This window comes from Aquarana catesbeiana, linkage group LG04 (genome assembly GCF_042186555.1).
Source record: "Aquarana catesbeiana isolate 2022-GZ linkage group LG04, ASM4218655v1, whole genome shotgun sequence".
NCBI classification, from domain to species: Eukaryota; Metazoa; Chordata; class Amphibia; order Anura; family Ranidae; genus Aquarana; species Aquarana catesbeiana.
Genome location: NC_133327.1, coordinates 7,890,981 through 7,905,098, shown reverse-complemented (window position 1 = coordinate 7,905,098; position 14,118 = coordinate 7,890,981). Strand labels below are relative to the sequence as shown.

General features: G+C 40.4%; 1 protein-coding gene across 1 annotated transcript in view; it reads right to left on the bottom strand.

Annotated features, from left to right (window-relative positions):
- LOC141141324 (uncharacterized) overlaps window positions 1-14,118 on the bottom strand; it is a 128,587-nt gene that overhangs the window by 110,237 nt on the left and 4,232 nt on the right. Inside the window, exons 2-3 of the mRNA XM_073628997.1 lie at window positions 13,385-13,525; window positions 1,365-1,505 (exon numbers count right to left, since the gene is read on the bottom strand). Coding sequence (XP_073485098.1) covers window positions 1,365-1,505; window positions 13,385-13,525 — 282 coding nt within the window. The remainder of the gene's footprint in view (window positions 1-1,364; window positions 1,506-13,384; window positions 13,526-14,118) is intronic.

The following is a 14,118-nucleotide window of genomic DNA, read 5'->3' as shown; positions in this document are numbered from 1 at the left end:
TCAGGCTTTTGGCGGACAATCCGACCGTGTGAATGCACGATCGGACAATTGTTGTCGGACTTTCTGCCAACAAATGTTGGCTAGCAGGTTTTCAAATTTTCCACCAACAAATGTGTATTGCCGGATTTTGCGATCGTGTGTACACAAGTCTGTCGGACAAAAGTCCAAAGTACAAACACGCATGCTCGGAAACAGAAGCGGTCAGTCTTGTAAACTATCTTTGTAATGGAGAATTAACATTTGTGATGTGGCAAATTAAATTATGAAATCTCCAAATGCAGCGCACAATTCTCTTCTTCTTTAATGGGATAATAATGAAGCTGCTTTGCTGGTGATACTGATGGAGTTATTGCAAACGATGTTTCAAAGGCTTTTTTTTCTAGTGATATCAAGAGTAATATTATTTTGCTTTTTTTTTTTTTTTATTTGTGCAAGTTACCACAACACTATTATCCTGTAGTTTTTAAGATCAAAGATACAACTATGTTGGTGTCCCTTGTCAATTTTACATTGTATTTTTTAAAATGTAACTGCCTACTCCCAAACTGTCATTTGAAGTAAAACACATAACCAAGTATTATTCTACACAATTTTGTTTTATTGTGCATTAAAAAAAAAAAAAATAGACATGCTATCTGCCAATAGAACTTAACCAAAAAGTGCATTCTATGCATCCAAAAATAGAGAAAATATAACAAATCAAATCATTATTATTCCGCAACATGTCTGGTTGACGAACGGTCGTTCAGAAACGAACTGAAAAGCACGAAATGAAAAACGCAAAAAGAAAAGCGCGAATCAACACTCACCAAACTTCTACTAAGGCCGCATACACACGATCGGGATTTTGGTCGGAAAAAGTTATGATGGCTTTTCCGATGGGATTCCACTCAAGCTTGCCTTGCATACACATGGTCACACAAAAGTTCGCTGAACTTTCGACTGTCAAGAACGCGGTGACGTACTGTACAACACTACGACAAGCCGAGAAAATGAAAGTCAATGCTTCTGAGCATGCGTCCAATTGTTTCCGAGCATGCGTAGGAATTTTGCGCATTGGAATTGCTACAAACGATCGCATTTTCGGATAGGAACTTTTTTCGACCGAAAAACTGAGAACATGCTCGTGATCGTGTGTACGAGGTAGAAGGAGCTAGCTAAAGCTAATTAAACCCTTAAAAATAACTATTCCCCCCTTCCCCCTTTCAATCTTCTCAAAATGACTTTAATTAATTTCTCCAATAGAGTGAAACTTCTGTCCCAATTTTTGCTGAAATGTCTCCAGCATGAACTGCTAGCTTTGCTCATATATATTTATTACTAAATATGATGTATAAACAAAGAAAATATCTGAAACCACTTACAATTAGGACCAACACATTTCATCGCACATTCAACTTGGCAGCACTTCTCCTTGCCTGGACAGGATGGATCTTCTTGGAACCCTCTTTGTAATATTCTGCACGGTGCAAAGGTATCATAATATTTACATTTTGCTTCTTTATCTGCACACAAAGGAAATGTTTTGATGTTCAGCACTTTTCTCCAATTATATAGGAATACATTGTGTATAACATTTATAACATTCAAGGTTTGAGCACTTCATGCAATTGTATAGAGAATTTCATTATTCCCTTGAGACAGAACACAACCAAAAAATTTCCTGAACATGATGTGCTAACATTCAAAAACACGCACTGTAAAAGCTCCTTCAACACAGTATACGCTATATGTCCCAAAGCTTGGGGACACCTGACCATCATACCGATAGTATATTTGGTTTCACTCCCTTGTTATCTCTCACCTCAACTATTGAAACTCCACCCTCGATGACCTACTCTACCTCTACACAGGCTATTGCCCCTTCAGTCTATCATGAATGGTTCTACCAGACTCATTCACCTACTGTACTGGTTTTATATTTGGGCAGCTTCCAGGTTTATCTGTGAAGAAGACAGATACGGGCAGTCAGTAACGTTCTCCAGCTGCACGTGTTGCTATCCAAATGTGATAGTGGCTGTGTGATAACGGAAATATGACATCTGTAGCTGCAGAAAGGGGTGCCAATGCTGCCCCCCTCCTAAAACATGTCTATCCTTTAAGTGTATATGTGGAAGTCCATGCACCATCTAAAAACAGGACAAGGTTGTAGGAAACAGGGTTTGGACACATTGAATTAAAGCAGTTTGTAGAGCCAAGCTTGCAGGACATACACGTGGCAACTTTCAGTCAACTTTTCCATCATTTTTGATTTACTGGGAATCAAACATACGACCTAAGGAGGTTGTCTGAAACCAACTACCCTACCACCCATGAGTTTGATCAATCAATACAAACTGCTTCAACATAGATTATTGAAAATTCAATTGAAACAAAAAAATAATATATTATAATTTAGCTTAAAAGTGATCAGATTTCTCCAGCAGATTCAGATGCGGTAGTATCAATCCCTTTGTGGGTATGCTTGTCTGTTTCTTGACCTGCCAGGCTGCATAATAAGGGTCTGGTATTGCTTTTCTTGGGACCGCATGCTTTTTTGCTGTTATTTTTATGCGGGTTTGAAAGCAACATTATCCACTAGCCGACCAGCCGTAGTACATGTAAATCATTTTGCCCGCATGGGTCTAGGAGGATGCTGTGCTCCACCGGACACAGCGAATTGCAGATCCCGGTAGCCGGCCACCTCACAATGTCAACAAAGCTGTTGCTTTGATTGGCCCAAAAGCTATCACATGGTACATGGGCCAATCATAGAATCATGTGATTAGCTGTAGCCAATTACAGATCACTAGTAATCACAGCTGTCATGAATAGTTAACCCATTTATGACAGTTGAAAATGTTGCTGTTACAATGATCTTCACTGTGACAGCAAAGTGTAACCCCCCCCCAGAGTAGTACTGTGCTACTAGGGTGACATAGAACTACTCTGATAAAATGATGTGACTTTAAAAAAAAATGAAAAGAATGTTATAAAATTTAAAAAAGTTTAAAAAATGTAATAAAAAAATGATTTCATGTTTTTTTTTTTTTTTTACATACTGTCACCAGTCAGTGTCCCCGATCCTCACCACACCAGTCATATGATGACACTGTACTTCACTGATGACAGTATGTGAAAAAAAATTATAAAAAAAAAAATATTCAATTTCTTTATTTTCAAAAAAGGGTCGTTTGGGTGTGTTTGTGCTGTCCTGGCATTTTTGGGCCTCAAGAATTGAGATCAATTTTCAAATACATATACCATAGTTTGTAGACTCTATAACTTTCACACAAACCAATTAATATACAGTTATTGAGATTTTTTTTTTACCAAAAACATGTAGCAGAATACATTTTGGCCTAAACTTATGACAAAACTGTATTTTATTAGAATTTTTTAGAAAGTCAAAAAATATTGACTTATACTCAATGTTATTTTATTATGGGTTAGGGCTGTGCTATACATCTATGAATTCAACCTACTGGACATCTATACAATTATATATATTTTCCAGTGGTGGGGATATTTTTAAAGATTGTTCTGGTCGTATTAGTGTTCCTTAATGTCCAACATCATGTTCCCTTTTAGCTCCGGAAGGTTTTACCCGCTTCATAACCATGACTATTTAGCACTGCGCTACTTTAACTGGTAATTGCACAGCCATTCAACACTATACTCAAATGAAATTTAGATTTTTTTTTGCACACAAATAAAGATTTCTTCTGATGGTATTTGATCACTGATAAGGTCAGGGATTTAATTTAGAGTTCTCACTTAATATGATGCCTACATGTAAATCTGTGTTTAAATGTAACTTTTTGGCTGTTGAACTCAATTGTAGCTGCTTTTGTTTTCTTGTAACTGTATTGCCATGGTGTTGAAGCTTGTATTCGTAGCCCAGGTGACTCCTGTTGTTGTTTACCCTTGCCCTGTGTGGGGGGGCTGTGCTGATGCTATTGTTTGTGTAATTGTCTATAAAAGGCCTTTGGAAGATTAAAGAGCGGCAGTCCTTTATGCTGAGAACTGTGATACAGACATACCTGACTCCGTGTCCTCTTTCTTATATGAAGCAATAATTTGGCAAAGCAATATAAACTATAAGCAACTTATTTAAAAGTTGAATCTAACATTTTGGCGCCCGAACAGGGACACACCAAGATACTACAAGAGGTGGCTGAGCTACGCGGCTGACGGAACAAAAAGGAATAGGCATTCCGGGAACCACAGATCAAAAAAACCTGGCCAGGTAAGAAAAAGCTTTATTTTTCTTATATTCTGTGCTCCCCTGATTTGTGCCTATCCGTTCTGTCAGTTACGGTTCTCCTGGTTTTAAAACACCAGCCTCTCTAGTGGTGAGTCTAGAATTACTGCATATTTTAGTTTATATTGCTGGAATTATTTGTTTGTTGTTGTTATCTGTGTTTGTCTTGTCTGTCTTGTTGAGAAAGTGAATGAGCCTTGTCAAGGATGGTATGAGTTAGAAGGGGATTGCCGAACTAAGCAACAGAATGCACCTTACCTCACACGATTGGGAACTTGAGGGCTTGTGAGCTTTGGGGTCTGACGCTTATGCTTAACCTCACATCTAACTCATAAACCATAGACGGGTTGAACGTATAAGCCCTGTCTGCTCCATAAAGCAGGGATAAGAGTGTATGAGAGGGATTCCCAGATACGGGAGGGGAATGAGGTCTCTATAAAGCCCGGAGATCTAGTCGGATACCTGGTCACTTCAAGGAATGCTTGTATATGTTGTAGTCGTCAGTCTGATCACAATATTTTGTCAGTTGACTAGCATATAAAGTAATTCGGTTTCAAGAATCTCATTTAGGAGAGGTTTTTAGTATTCTGGCATCCTAGGAGGAAAAGGCAACGAGGAACTAGTGTAACTTGGTTAAGTGTTTTATATTGTACACTAAGTGTCCCACACGCCACCTAGGCTGGACTGTCAGAATGGGCCAGAGGAACACAAAACCCCGTCAGGGAATTGTAGCACATTACACGGTGCCACAGATAATTAAAAACATCTGTGGGGAAGATGAAGCACGGGACTTAAAGGATGTCCTTCGTAAATTTAAGGTGAAAGGAGCAGCGGGTTTAGACCCGGATGTATGGAATGAGATAAAAAGGGACAGACAAGGGGAGGTGTTAGAGAAGCAATGGATGCGTCAGATTCAATGCTTAATTAAGGTTTCAAATAGAGCGAAAGAAGAGGGGTGGAAATATAATCCAGATTGTAATGGTTGGGACATGAAAGATAGAAGAACAAAAAATGTTGAAAGCTTAAATAAAATTACTTCAACCATCCCACCCCCATACACTGATATAGAGAAAAATTCACACAAATCAGGGTTATATCCTGTACTTGAGGGTAGAGGATGGGTTTGCCAGATTTGTGGATCACAAAACCCCGAATGGGCACAAGAATGTGTACGTTGTGGGGCGCAAAAACCTCACCCAGAACCTTTAGCCCCAGTACACGTCACCACACGAACAGTAACATTACCAAATCTCCAACACGGGGACCCAGACCATCCAAATGCGCCAGCCGTGGTTAATCGCAATGTGGCCGTACATACCTGGAAACCATGGTCGGCAGACACACTCATGGCTCTAATTCAGAATGCCCCAGACCCAGTAGCCAAGCCGGCTGCTTTTAGTAGATTTGTGACTCAGTTAATGAATACACATAGAGCAACTTGGCAGGACGGGGAAGACTTGTGTAGACATAAAATGACTTTAACTATGTTCAATCAGTTTATGACAGAAATAGGTCCACATAGACCGCCAGAAGTAGCTGATGGAGATGGCAATCTGGCAGCTGGACATGTTAGACATATAGACTCACGAGTGCCCTTTCTTGTAAGATTAGAAGCTTTTTGTCAGGCAAAACACCAAGAGAGAGGATCCACGTCACCCATGAAACAACTGCCAGGGCAGACAGTATCAGACTTTTACTTATCAATGGAAAGTATGATGGCAGATGAAGGAATGGATTTAGCACTGCCAATTACAATCCGAACCTTCAACAGACAGTTTATGGAAGGATTAATTCCACAGATAAGTGAAAGACTGAAAGCCTGCACACCAGAGTGGAGGGCAATTAGAGATAGAGGGTCGTTGTTACAAAAGGCACAAGGTATAGAAGCAGATTTAGCAGAAAACAAAAGTCGAAGACATCCGGCAATCAATACGGTTGTAGATTCCCAAGAACCAAGCAAAGGTTCCTAGCGCAAACCCCTTAATTGTTATTACTGTAACAAGACTGGCCACATCAGACGCCACTGCAGAAAGAGAATAAGAGATGAGGGAAAGGAGGCTGTTGATTACCAAGTTAATCAGAGAAGGAACTGGTTTAGGGACAACAATAATGATGAAGTCAGACGGCAGGGAGATGGTCCACGAGCATGACTCGCCCCAGTTTTAGAAAGATCCAAAACTAAGATGCTTAAGACTACTATAACGGTTGGTAATAAGAAAATCTCTTGTCTAATAGATACAGGCGCTTCACGTTCGTTACTTTCTGATTCTGAACTACTCCCTGAGCAAGAATCACCTGACACTTTATTGATAACTGGATATGATGGCATTTTAGCCGACGCGCCGCTCACAAAACCCTTAAAAGTTAAAATAGGGAACCATATGTTCCTTTCACGTTTTCTGGTATCTAGAGGAGCCCCCACTAATTTGCTAGGAGCTGACATTTTGCAGAAAATAGGAGCTAATATTACCTATCACCCAGATGGTACTGTCACCTTAGCTATAAACGATGATCAAGAACACATGGAGATGTGTAACCTGATACAATACCTGGAGGAGGAATCAGAACTGTCTGGTCCATCACCTCCAGATTTGGATCAGGTCTTGTCATCTCTTCCGGAAGAACTATGGGAAAAGCATCCAGCTGATGTTGGACTTTTGCCCGTACCTCCGGTTACCCTACAGCTGATTCCAGGAGCAGTGCTACCCCAACAAAAACAGTATCCACTCAGTGCACCCCAAGAGGCGGCCATTGAAATGCAGGTCCAATCCTTCTTAAAAAGTGGAGTTTTAAAAGAAGTAAAATCGCCGGCAAATACTCCTTTGTACCCGGTAAAAAAGAAAACGATAGCCGGTAGTCCGGTCAAGTATAGGATGGTCCAAGACCTCAGAGCAATCAACAAAATACTAGCCCCAATGACACCTGTAGTACCCAATCCACATACGTTACTGTCACAAATACCCTCAACTAGTATGTACTTTACGGTTATAGATTTAGCAAATGCTTTCTTTTCTGTCGCACTTGCTGAAGAATGCCAACTATGGTTCGCATTTTCAATAAAAAATCGGCAACTGACCTGGACACGCCTACCTCAGGGTATGGCGCACTCACCTACCTTGTATTCGCAAGCATTGCAAACGGTGTTGGGAGAATGGGTACCACCAGATTCTTGTGTATTGCTGCAATATGTGGATGATTTATTGTTATGCTGCCCTGACAAAGAAACTTGTTTGGCCACCACCCTTAATTTGTTGCGATTTCTAGCAGAAAAAGGTTGCAAGGTTAATAGGAAAAAGTTACAAATGTGTCAGGAAAAGGTTATCTTTCTGGGACATTGTATATCACAGGGTACAAGACATCTCACTGAGGAGAGGGTTCAAGTGATAAAGGGAATGTTACCCCCACGGAATTTCAAACAATTGCGTATGTTTTTGGGTATTGTGTCATATTGTAGACAATGGATACCACATGCTAGCGCTTTGATGCAGCCATTATACGATTGTTTGAAAATTGTACCGTATGTGCTTACAGAAGTAGCTTATGAGTCGTTTGTCACTTTGAAAAAGCTATTGATTTCTGCCCCGGCCATTGGTATTCCGAATTATACTAAGAGATTCAATCTATACGTTGCTGAGATCGCTGGACACGCCACAGGTGTACTGACACAGGCACATGTAAAACAAAGACCAATCGCTTACTTTTCAGCAGCATTAGATCCAGTGTCCAGAGGTTCACCGTCCTGTGTACGGGCGGTAGCTGCAGTGTCAATTATCATAGATAAGTCATCAGAAATTGTTCTAGACAATCCAGTTGTAGTGCATACCACACATGACATACATGCAATTTTGTCTCAAGTTCAGCCCAAACACATTTCCATGGCTAGGCAATTAAGGTTACAGTGTACTTTACTTTTACCCCCAAATGTCACTTTTCAGCGCTGTACAACCTTAAATTTGGCTACCTTTTTGCCTCTTCAGTCATCAGATTTGGCAAGGGGGAATAATAGTGCTAATAAGGAAGGAGATGAGCACACTGACACTCTTCTGTTTGAGGAAGTAAATGAACACGATTGTTTTCAGCTCATGGAACAGGAGACAATGGGATTCCCACATGTTATAGATACACCAATTTTAAACGCTGAGCACACTTTGTACATAGATGGTAGCAGGTTTGCTGATGACAAGGGTAAATATCACACAGGTTATGCCGTAGTGACTGATACACAGGTAATTGACGCACAGCCCTTACCAGCCCACATGTCAGCACAAGAGGCAGAATTAAAAGCTTTAGAACAAGCCCTAGAATACTTAAAAGGACGAGAAGGGAATATTTACACTGACTCTGCTTACGCTTATGGCGTAGCACACGATTATGGCCATATATGGAAGGCTAGAGGTTATCTGACAGCAGCAGGTACTCCTGTAAAACATGGAGAAGGGATTAAGAGAGTCCTGAACAATCTTCAAAAGGTTAAATGAGTGGCCATCATGAAAATAGCGGCACACACGAGCGCAAAAACAATTGAGGCAAAAGGAAATGCATTTGCAGATTTGACTGCAAAACAGGCAGCTCTAGGGGAAGGAAGCCCTGAGACCTTAGCAGCGGTAGAGGTGAGTATCCCAGAACCAACATGGCAGCAGCTGAGTAAATTACAGGAGCAAGCAGGGGAGAGCGAGAAAGATAAGTGGGTCAGTATGGGAGCAGCACCAGACCTTGACAATGTATGGAGGGAAGGGGGCAAAATATGCCTGCCTGCCTCTCTGTACCCAGCAATGGCAGTGGCAGTTCACCTACCCACACACGTCAGTTCCAATTCCATGTATAGGATTGTGAACCAAGGATGGCTCGCCCCTGGATTCAGTAGTACTGCGAGAAACTACTGTGCAGCCTGCCAAATCTGTCTCCTGAATAATCCAGGACAGAGAGTAAAAACCCCACGAAAACACCAGGTCCGGGCCCAATACCCCTTCCAGAGACTGAAAATTGACTACATACAAATGCCCAAGAGCGGCCCCTTTGAATTTGTTCTCGTGTGTATCGATTTATTCTCAGGTTGGCCCGAAAGTTATCCAGTAAAATCGGCTACAGCTAAAGCCACAGCTAAGAAACTGATCACTGAGTTAATACCTAGGTTTGGTCTTCCTGAAACCATAGAATCAGATAGGGGAACACACTTTACAGGAGAAATCATGCAGAATGTAATGACCATGTTAGGGGTTCAACAAAGTTTTCACACCCCTTACCACCCACAGAGTTCGGGATCGGTGGAGAGAGTAAATGGGACAATAAAGTTAAAAATACAAAAAGCCATGCAGGAGTTAAACAAGCCATGGCCTGAATGTTTGCCTTTGGCTTTATTCTCTATAAGGTACACCCCTACAGGGAAAACGGGATTATCCCCATACGAAATACTTTTTTGTAGTGCACCTAGATTAGGTTTATACTTTCCACAGAGTATGCAATTGCAATGTGATAGTTTGACTGCATATGTAATACAATTACAACAACGTCTAACTAAGATCCACAAAAGTGTGTATTCTTCTCTTCCAGACCCTAATTCAATAACAGGTACACATACGCTGCTACCAGGGGATTATGTATATGTAAAGAAACACACCAGAAAGACATTGGAGCCAAGGTTTGAAGGTCCTTATCAAGTGCTTCTGACCACGGCCACCTCAGTAAAGCTGGAAGGAAAGCCTACCTGGATACACGCATCACATTGCAAGAAACAACCCGAGAAAACAACATGATGAAATATTTACTTACATATTGTTTGTTGCAGATTGTTGTTTTACAAATACATGCATGGACTCCTGGTATTAATGTAATAGAGGTAGAGGAAACAGCAAATTTTAAATGGGTTGTAGATGATCCTAAAGTAGCAAATGATTCAGGATATGAGATGAATAAGTATTATGATGTAGGTAATTACACTGTTAAAGGACACAAGTACAATCACGAATATATGTGTATACAGGAAAATAAATAGGAAAATTAGGAGAATAGACAGGGCATACTGATCAATGTGTATTGACATCACCCACTCCTGCTAAACTCCTCTTCTTGAATTTAAGATGTTAGTAATACCTAGGGAGATGGGTTCTACCCCTCTGACAACTCGCGGTCAGGGAAAGGACTCTGGGGAAAAACTGACTAGAACTTATTCATGAGGACCCAGGGGGAAGGAGAGGATGATGTCAAAGGGGGAAATTGATAAGGTCAGGGATTTAATTTAGAGTTCTCACTTAATATGATGCCTACATGTAAATCTGTGTTTAAATGTAACTTTTTGGCTGTTGAACTCAATTGTAGCTGCTTTTGTTTTCTTGTAACTGTATTGCCATGGTGTTGAAGCTTGTATTCGTAGCCCAGGTGACTCCTGTTGTTGTTTACCCTTGCCCTGTGTGGGGGGGCTGTGCTGATGCTATTGTTTGTGTAATTGTCTATAAAAGGCCTTTGGAAGATTAAAGAGCGGCAGTCCTTTATGCTGAGAACTGTGATACAGACATACCTGACTCCGTGTCATCTTTCTTATATGAAGCAATAATTTGGCAAAGCAATATAAAATATAAGCAACTTATTTAAAAGTTGAATCTAACATTTTAACATTTTAACATTTTAACATTTGTTTTAATCAAACAAACAGAAAAAACAAAGCTTTGAAAAAAAAACAAACAATATTTTTACTTTTTGCTATAAAACATATTCAATAAAAGAATTTAAAAAAAAATCTAATTTCTTTATAAATTTAGGACAAAGTATATATTCTACTACATGTTTTTTTTTTTAATACTAGTAATGGCGGTGATCCCTGACTTATAGTGGGACTGTGATAGTACGGTGAGCAATCTGACACTAACTAACACTGGTCAGGAGGTAGACTAACTGACTAACTAACATCTCCAGTCCCACTAATACAGTAATCAGTGATCATACTATACACTGTAACTGTACTAATGACACTGGCTGGGAAGGCATTAACATCTCGGGGTAATCAAGGGGGTAAGTGTGTGCCTAACAAGTGTTAATATGGGTAACCGAGAGTGCTTTTTACTAAAAATCAGCTTGTTCCTGCTCGCTCCTTTGCCGTGAGAAGAAACAGAGAGCTTGTTACCTCTGTAAAGAGCCCTGAGCGTTTGTCAATACAGGGCTCTGGGCTGTGATTGGACACAGCTGATCAGCAGGTCTCAGTTGTGAATCATTGGCTGAAACCTGCTGACAAAAATCCAGCCTTGAACCTGGAAGAAGGTGCTGATGTACAGGTACGTGATGATGCCTGTGCATGCTGCCCTGCCCTCACTAAAATTACTGCAGGCGGGCGGGTCGGTAGGTAGTTAATGAGCATGCATTTTTGTTGTTCAAGAACAGGTCCAGGATAATTAGAAAGGCCCGTACACTCGATCGGACTTTCCGACAGGAAATGTTGGATGACAGGCTGTTGGCGGTAAGTCCGACCGCGTGCATGCTCAATCGAAAAAATTGGTTTCGGACTTTCCGCCAACAAACGTTGGCTAGCAGGCTCTCAAATTTTCCGCCAACAAATGTTTGTTGTCGGATTGTCCGATCGTGTGTACACAAGTCCGTTGGACAAAAATACAAACACGCATGCTCAGAAGCGGTTGGTCTTGTAAACTAGCGTTCGTAATGGAGAATTAACATTCGTGATGCGGCAAATTATGAAATCTCCAAATGCAGCGCACATTCTCTTCTTCTTTAATGGGATAATAATGAAGCTGCTTTGCTGGTGATACTGATATATCTGGTGATACTGAATTATTGCAAATGATGTTTCAAAGGCTTTTTTTTCTAGTGATATCAAGAATAATATTATTATGCTTGTTATTTTTTTTTTTTTTTTTTTGGTGCAAGTTACCACAACACCATTATCCCGTAGTTTTTAAGATCAAAGATACAACTATGTTGGTGTTCCTTGTCAATTTTACATTGTATTTTATAAATGTAACTGCCTACTCCCAAACTGTCATTTGAAGTAAAACACATAGCCAAGTATTATTCTCCACAATTTTTTTATTGTGCATTGAAAAAAAAAAAAATAGACATGCTATCTGCCAATAGAACTTAACCAAAAAGTGCATTCTATGCATCCAAAAATATGGAAAATATACCAAATCAAATCATTATTCAACCTGAAAAATAACAAGCAATAACTTCAAGGCCAATAATAAATAACACGTTATCTCCTCCGATTCCGCAACATGTCTGGTTGACGAACGTCCGTTCAAAAATGAACTGAAAAGCACAAAATGAAAAGCGCAAATTAACATTCCCCAAACTTCTACTAATGCCGAGTACACACGATCAGGATTTTGGTCGAAAAAGATATGTCGGCTTTTCTGACGGGATTCCGCTCAAGCTTGCCTTGCATACACATGGTCACACAAAAGTTCGCTGAACTTTTGACCATCAAGAACGCGGTGACGTACTGTACAACAATACGACGAGTCAAGAAAATGAAGTTCAATGCTTCTAAGCTTGAGTTGAATTGTGTCTGAGCATGTGTAGGAATTTTGCTCATCGGAATTGCTACAGACAATCGCATTTTCGGATAGGAACTTTTTTCTGACCGAAAAATTGAGAACATGCTCTTGGTCTTTTGCTGGCTGGAATTCGGCCAGCAAAAGTCCGATGGAGCATACACATGGTCGCATTCTCTGACCAAAAGCTCTCATCGGTCTTTTGCTGGCCAAACTTCCGATCATGTGTACGCGACATAACACGAAATTAGCAGAAGGAGCCCAAAGTGTGGCGCTAAAGAGCTGAAAAACAACGTAGTACGTCACTACGTTTGTAATTGTTGGCCAACATTTGTGTGGCCGTGTGTATGCAAGACAAGTTGGAGCCAACACCCTTTGGACAAAATTCCACCGATTTGGTGGCTAACAATCCGATCATGTGTACGAGGCAGAAGGAGTTAGGTAAAGCTAATTAAACCCTTGAAAACAACTATTCCCCCCTTCCCCCTTTCTACCTTCCCAAATGACTTTAATTAATTTCTCCAATAGAGTGAAATGTCCCAATTTTTGCTGAAATGTCTCCAGCATGAACTGCTAGCTTTGCTCATATATATTTATTACTAAATATGATGTATAAACAAAGAAAATATCTGGAACCACTTACATTCAGGACCAACACATTCCATCGTACATTCAGCTTGGCAGCACTTCTCCCTGCCTCGACAGGATCCATCTCCTTGGCACCCTCTTTGTAATATTCTGCACGGTGCAAAGGTTTCAGAATATTTACATTTTCCTTCTTTATCTGCACACAAAGGAAATGTTTTGATGTTCAGCGCTTTTCTCCAATTATATAGGAATACATTGTGTATAACATTTATAACATTCAAGATTTGAGCACTTCATGCAATTGTATAAAGAATTTCATTATTCCCTTGGGACAGAACACAACCAAAAAATCACCTGAACATGATGCGCTAACATTCAAAAACACGCACTGTAAAAGCTCCTTCAACACAGTATACATTATATGTCGTAAAGTTTGGGGACACCTGACCATCTTACCGATAGTATATTTGGTTTCACTCCCTTGTTATCTCTCACCTCAACTATTGAAACTCCACCCTCGATGACCTACTCTACCTTTACACAGTCTATTGCCCCTTCAGTCTATCAAGAATGGTTCGGCCAGACTCATTCACCTACTGTACTGGTTTTATATTTGGGCAGCTTCCAGGTTTATCTGTGAAGAAGACAGAGATGGGCAGTCAGTAATGTTCTCCAGCTGCACATGTTTTCTATTCTCTTCTCAACCTTTAACTCTCTGCTTCGTCCACCACCCCCTCTACCCACTAACTCACTCACTGCCCAAGAGATTGCCAATCACTTCAAAGACAA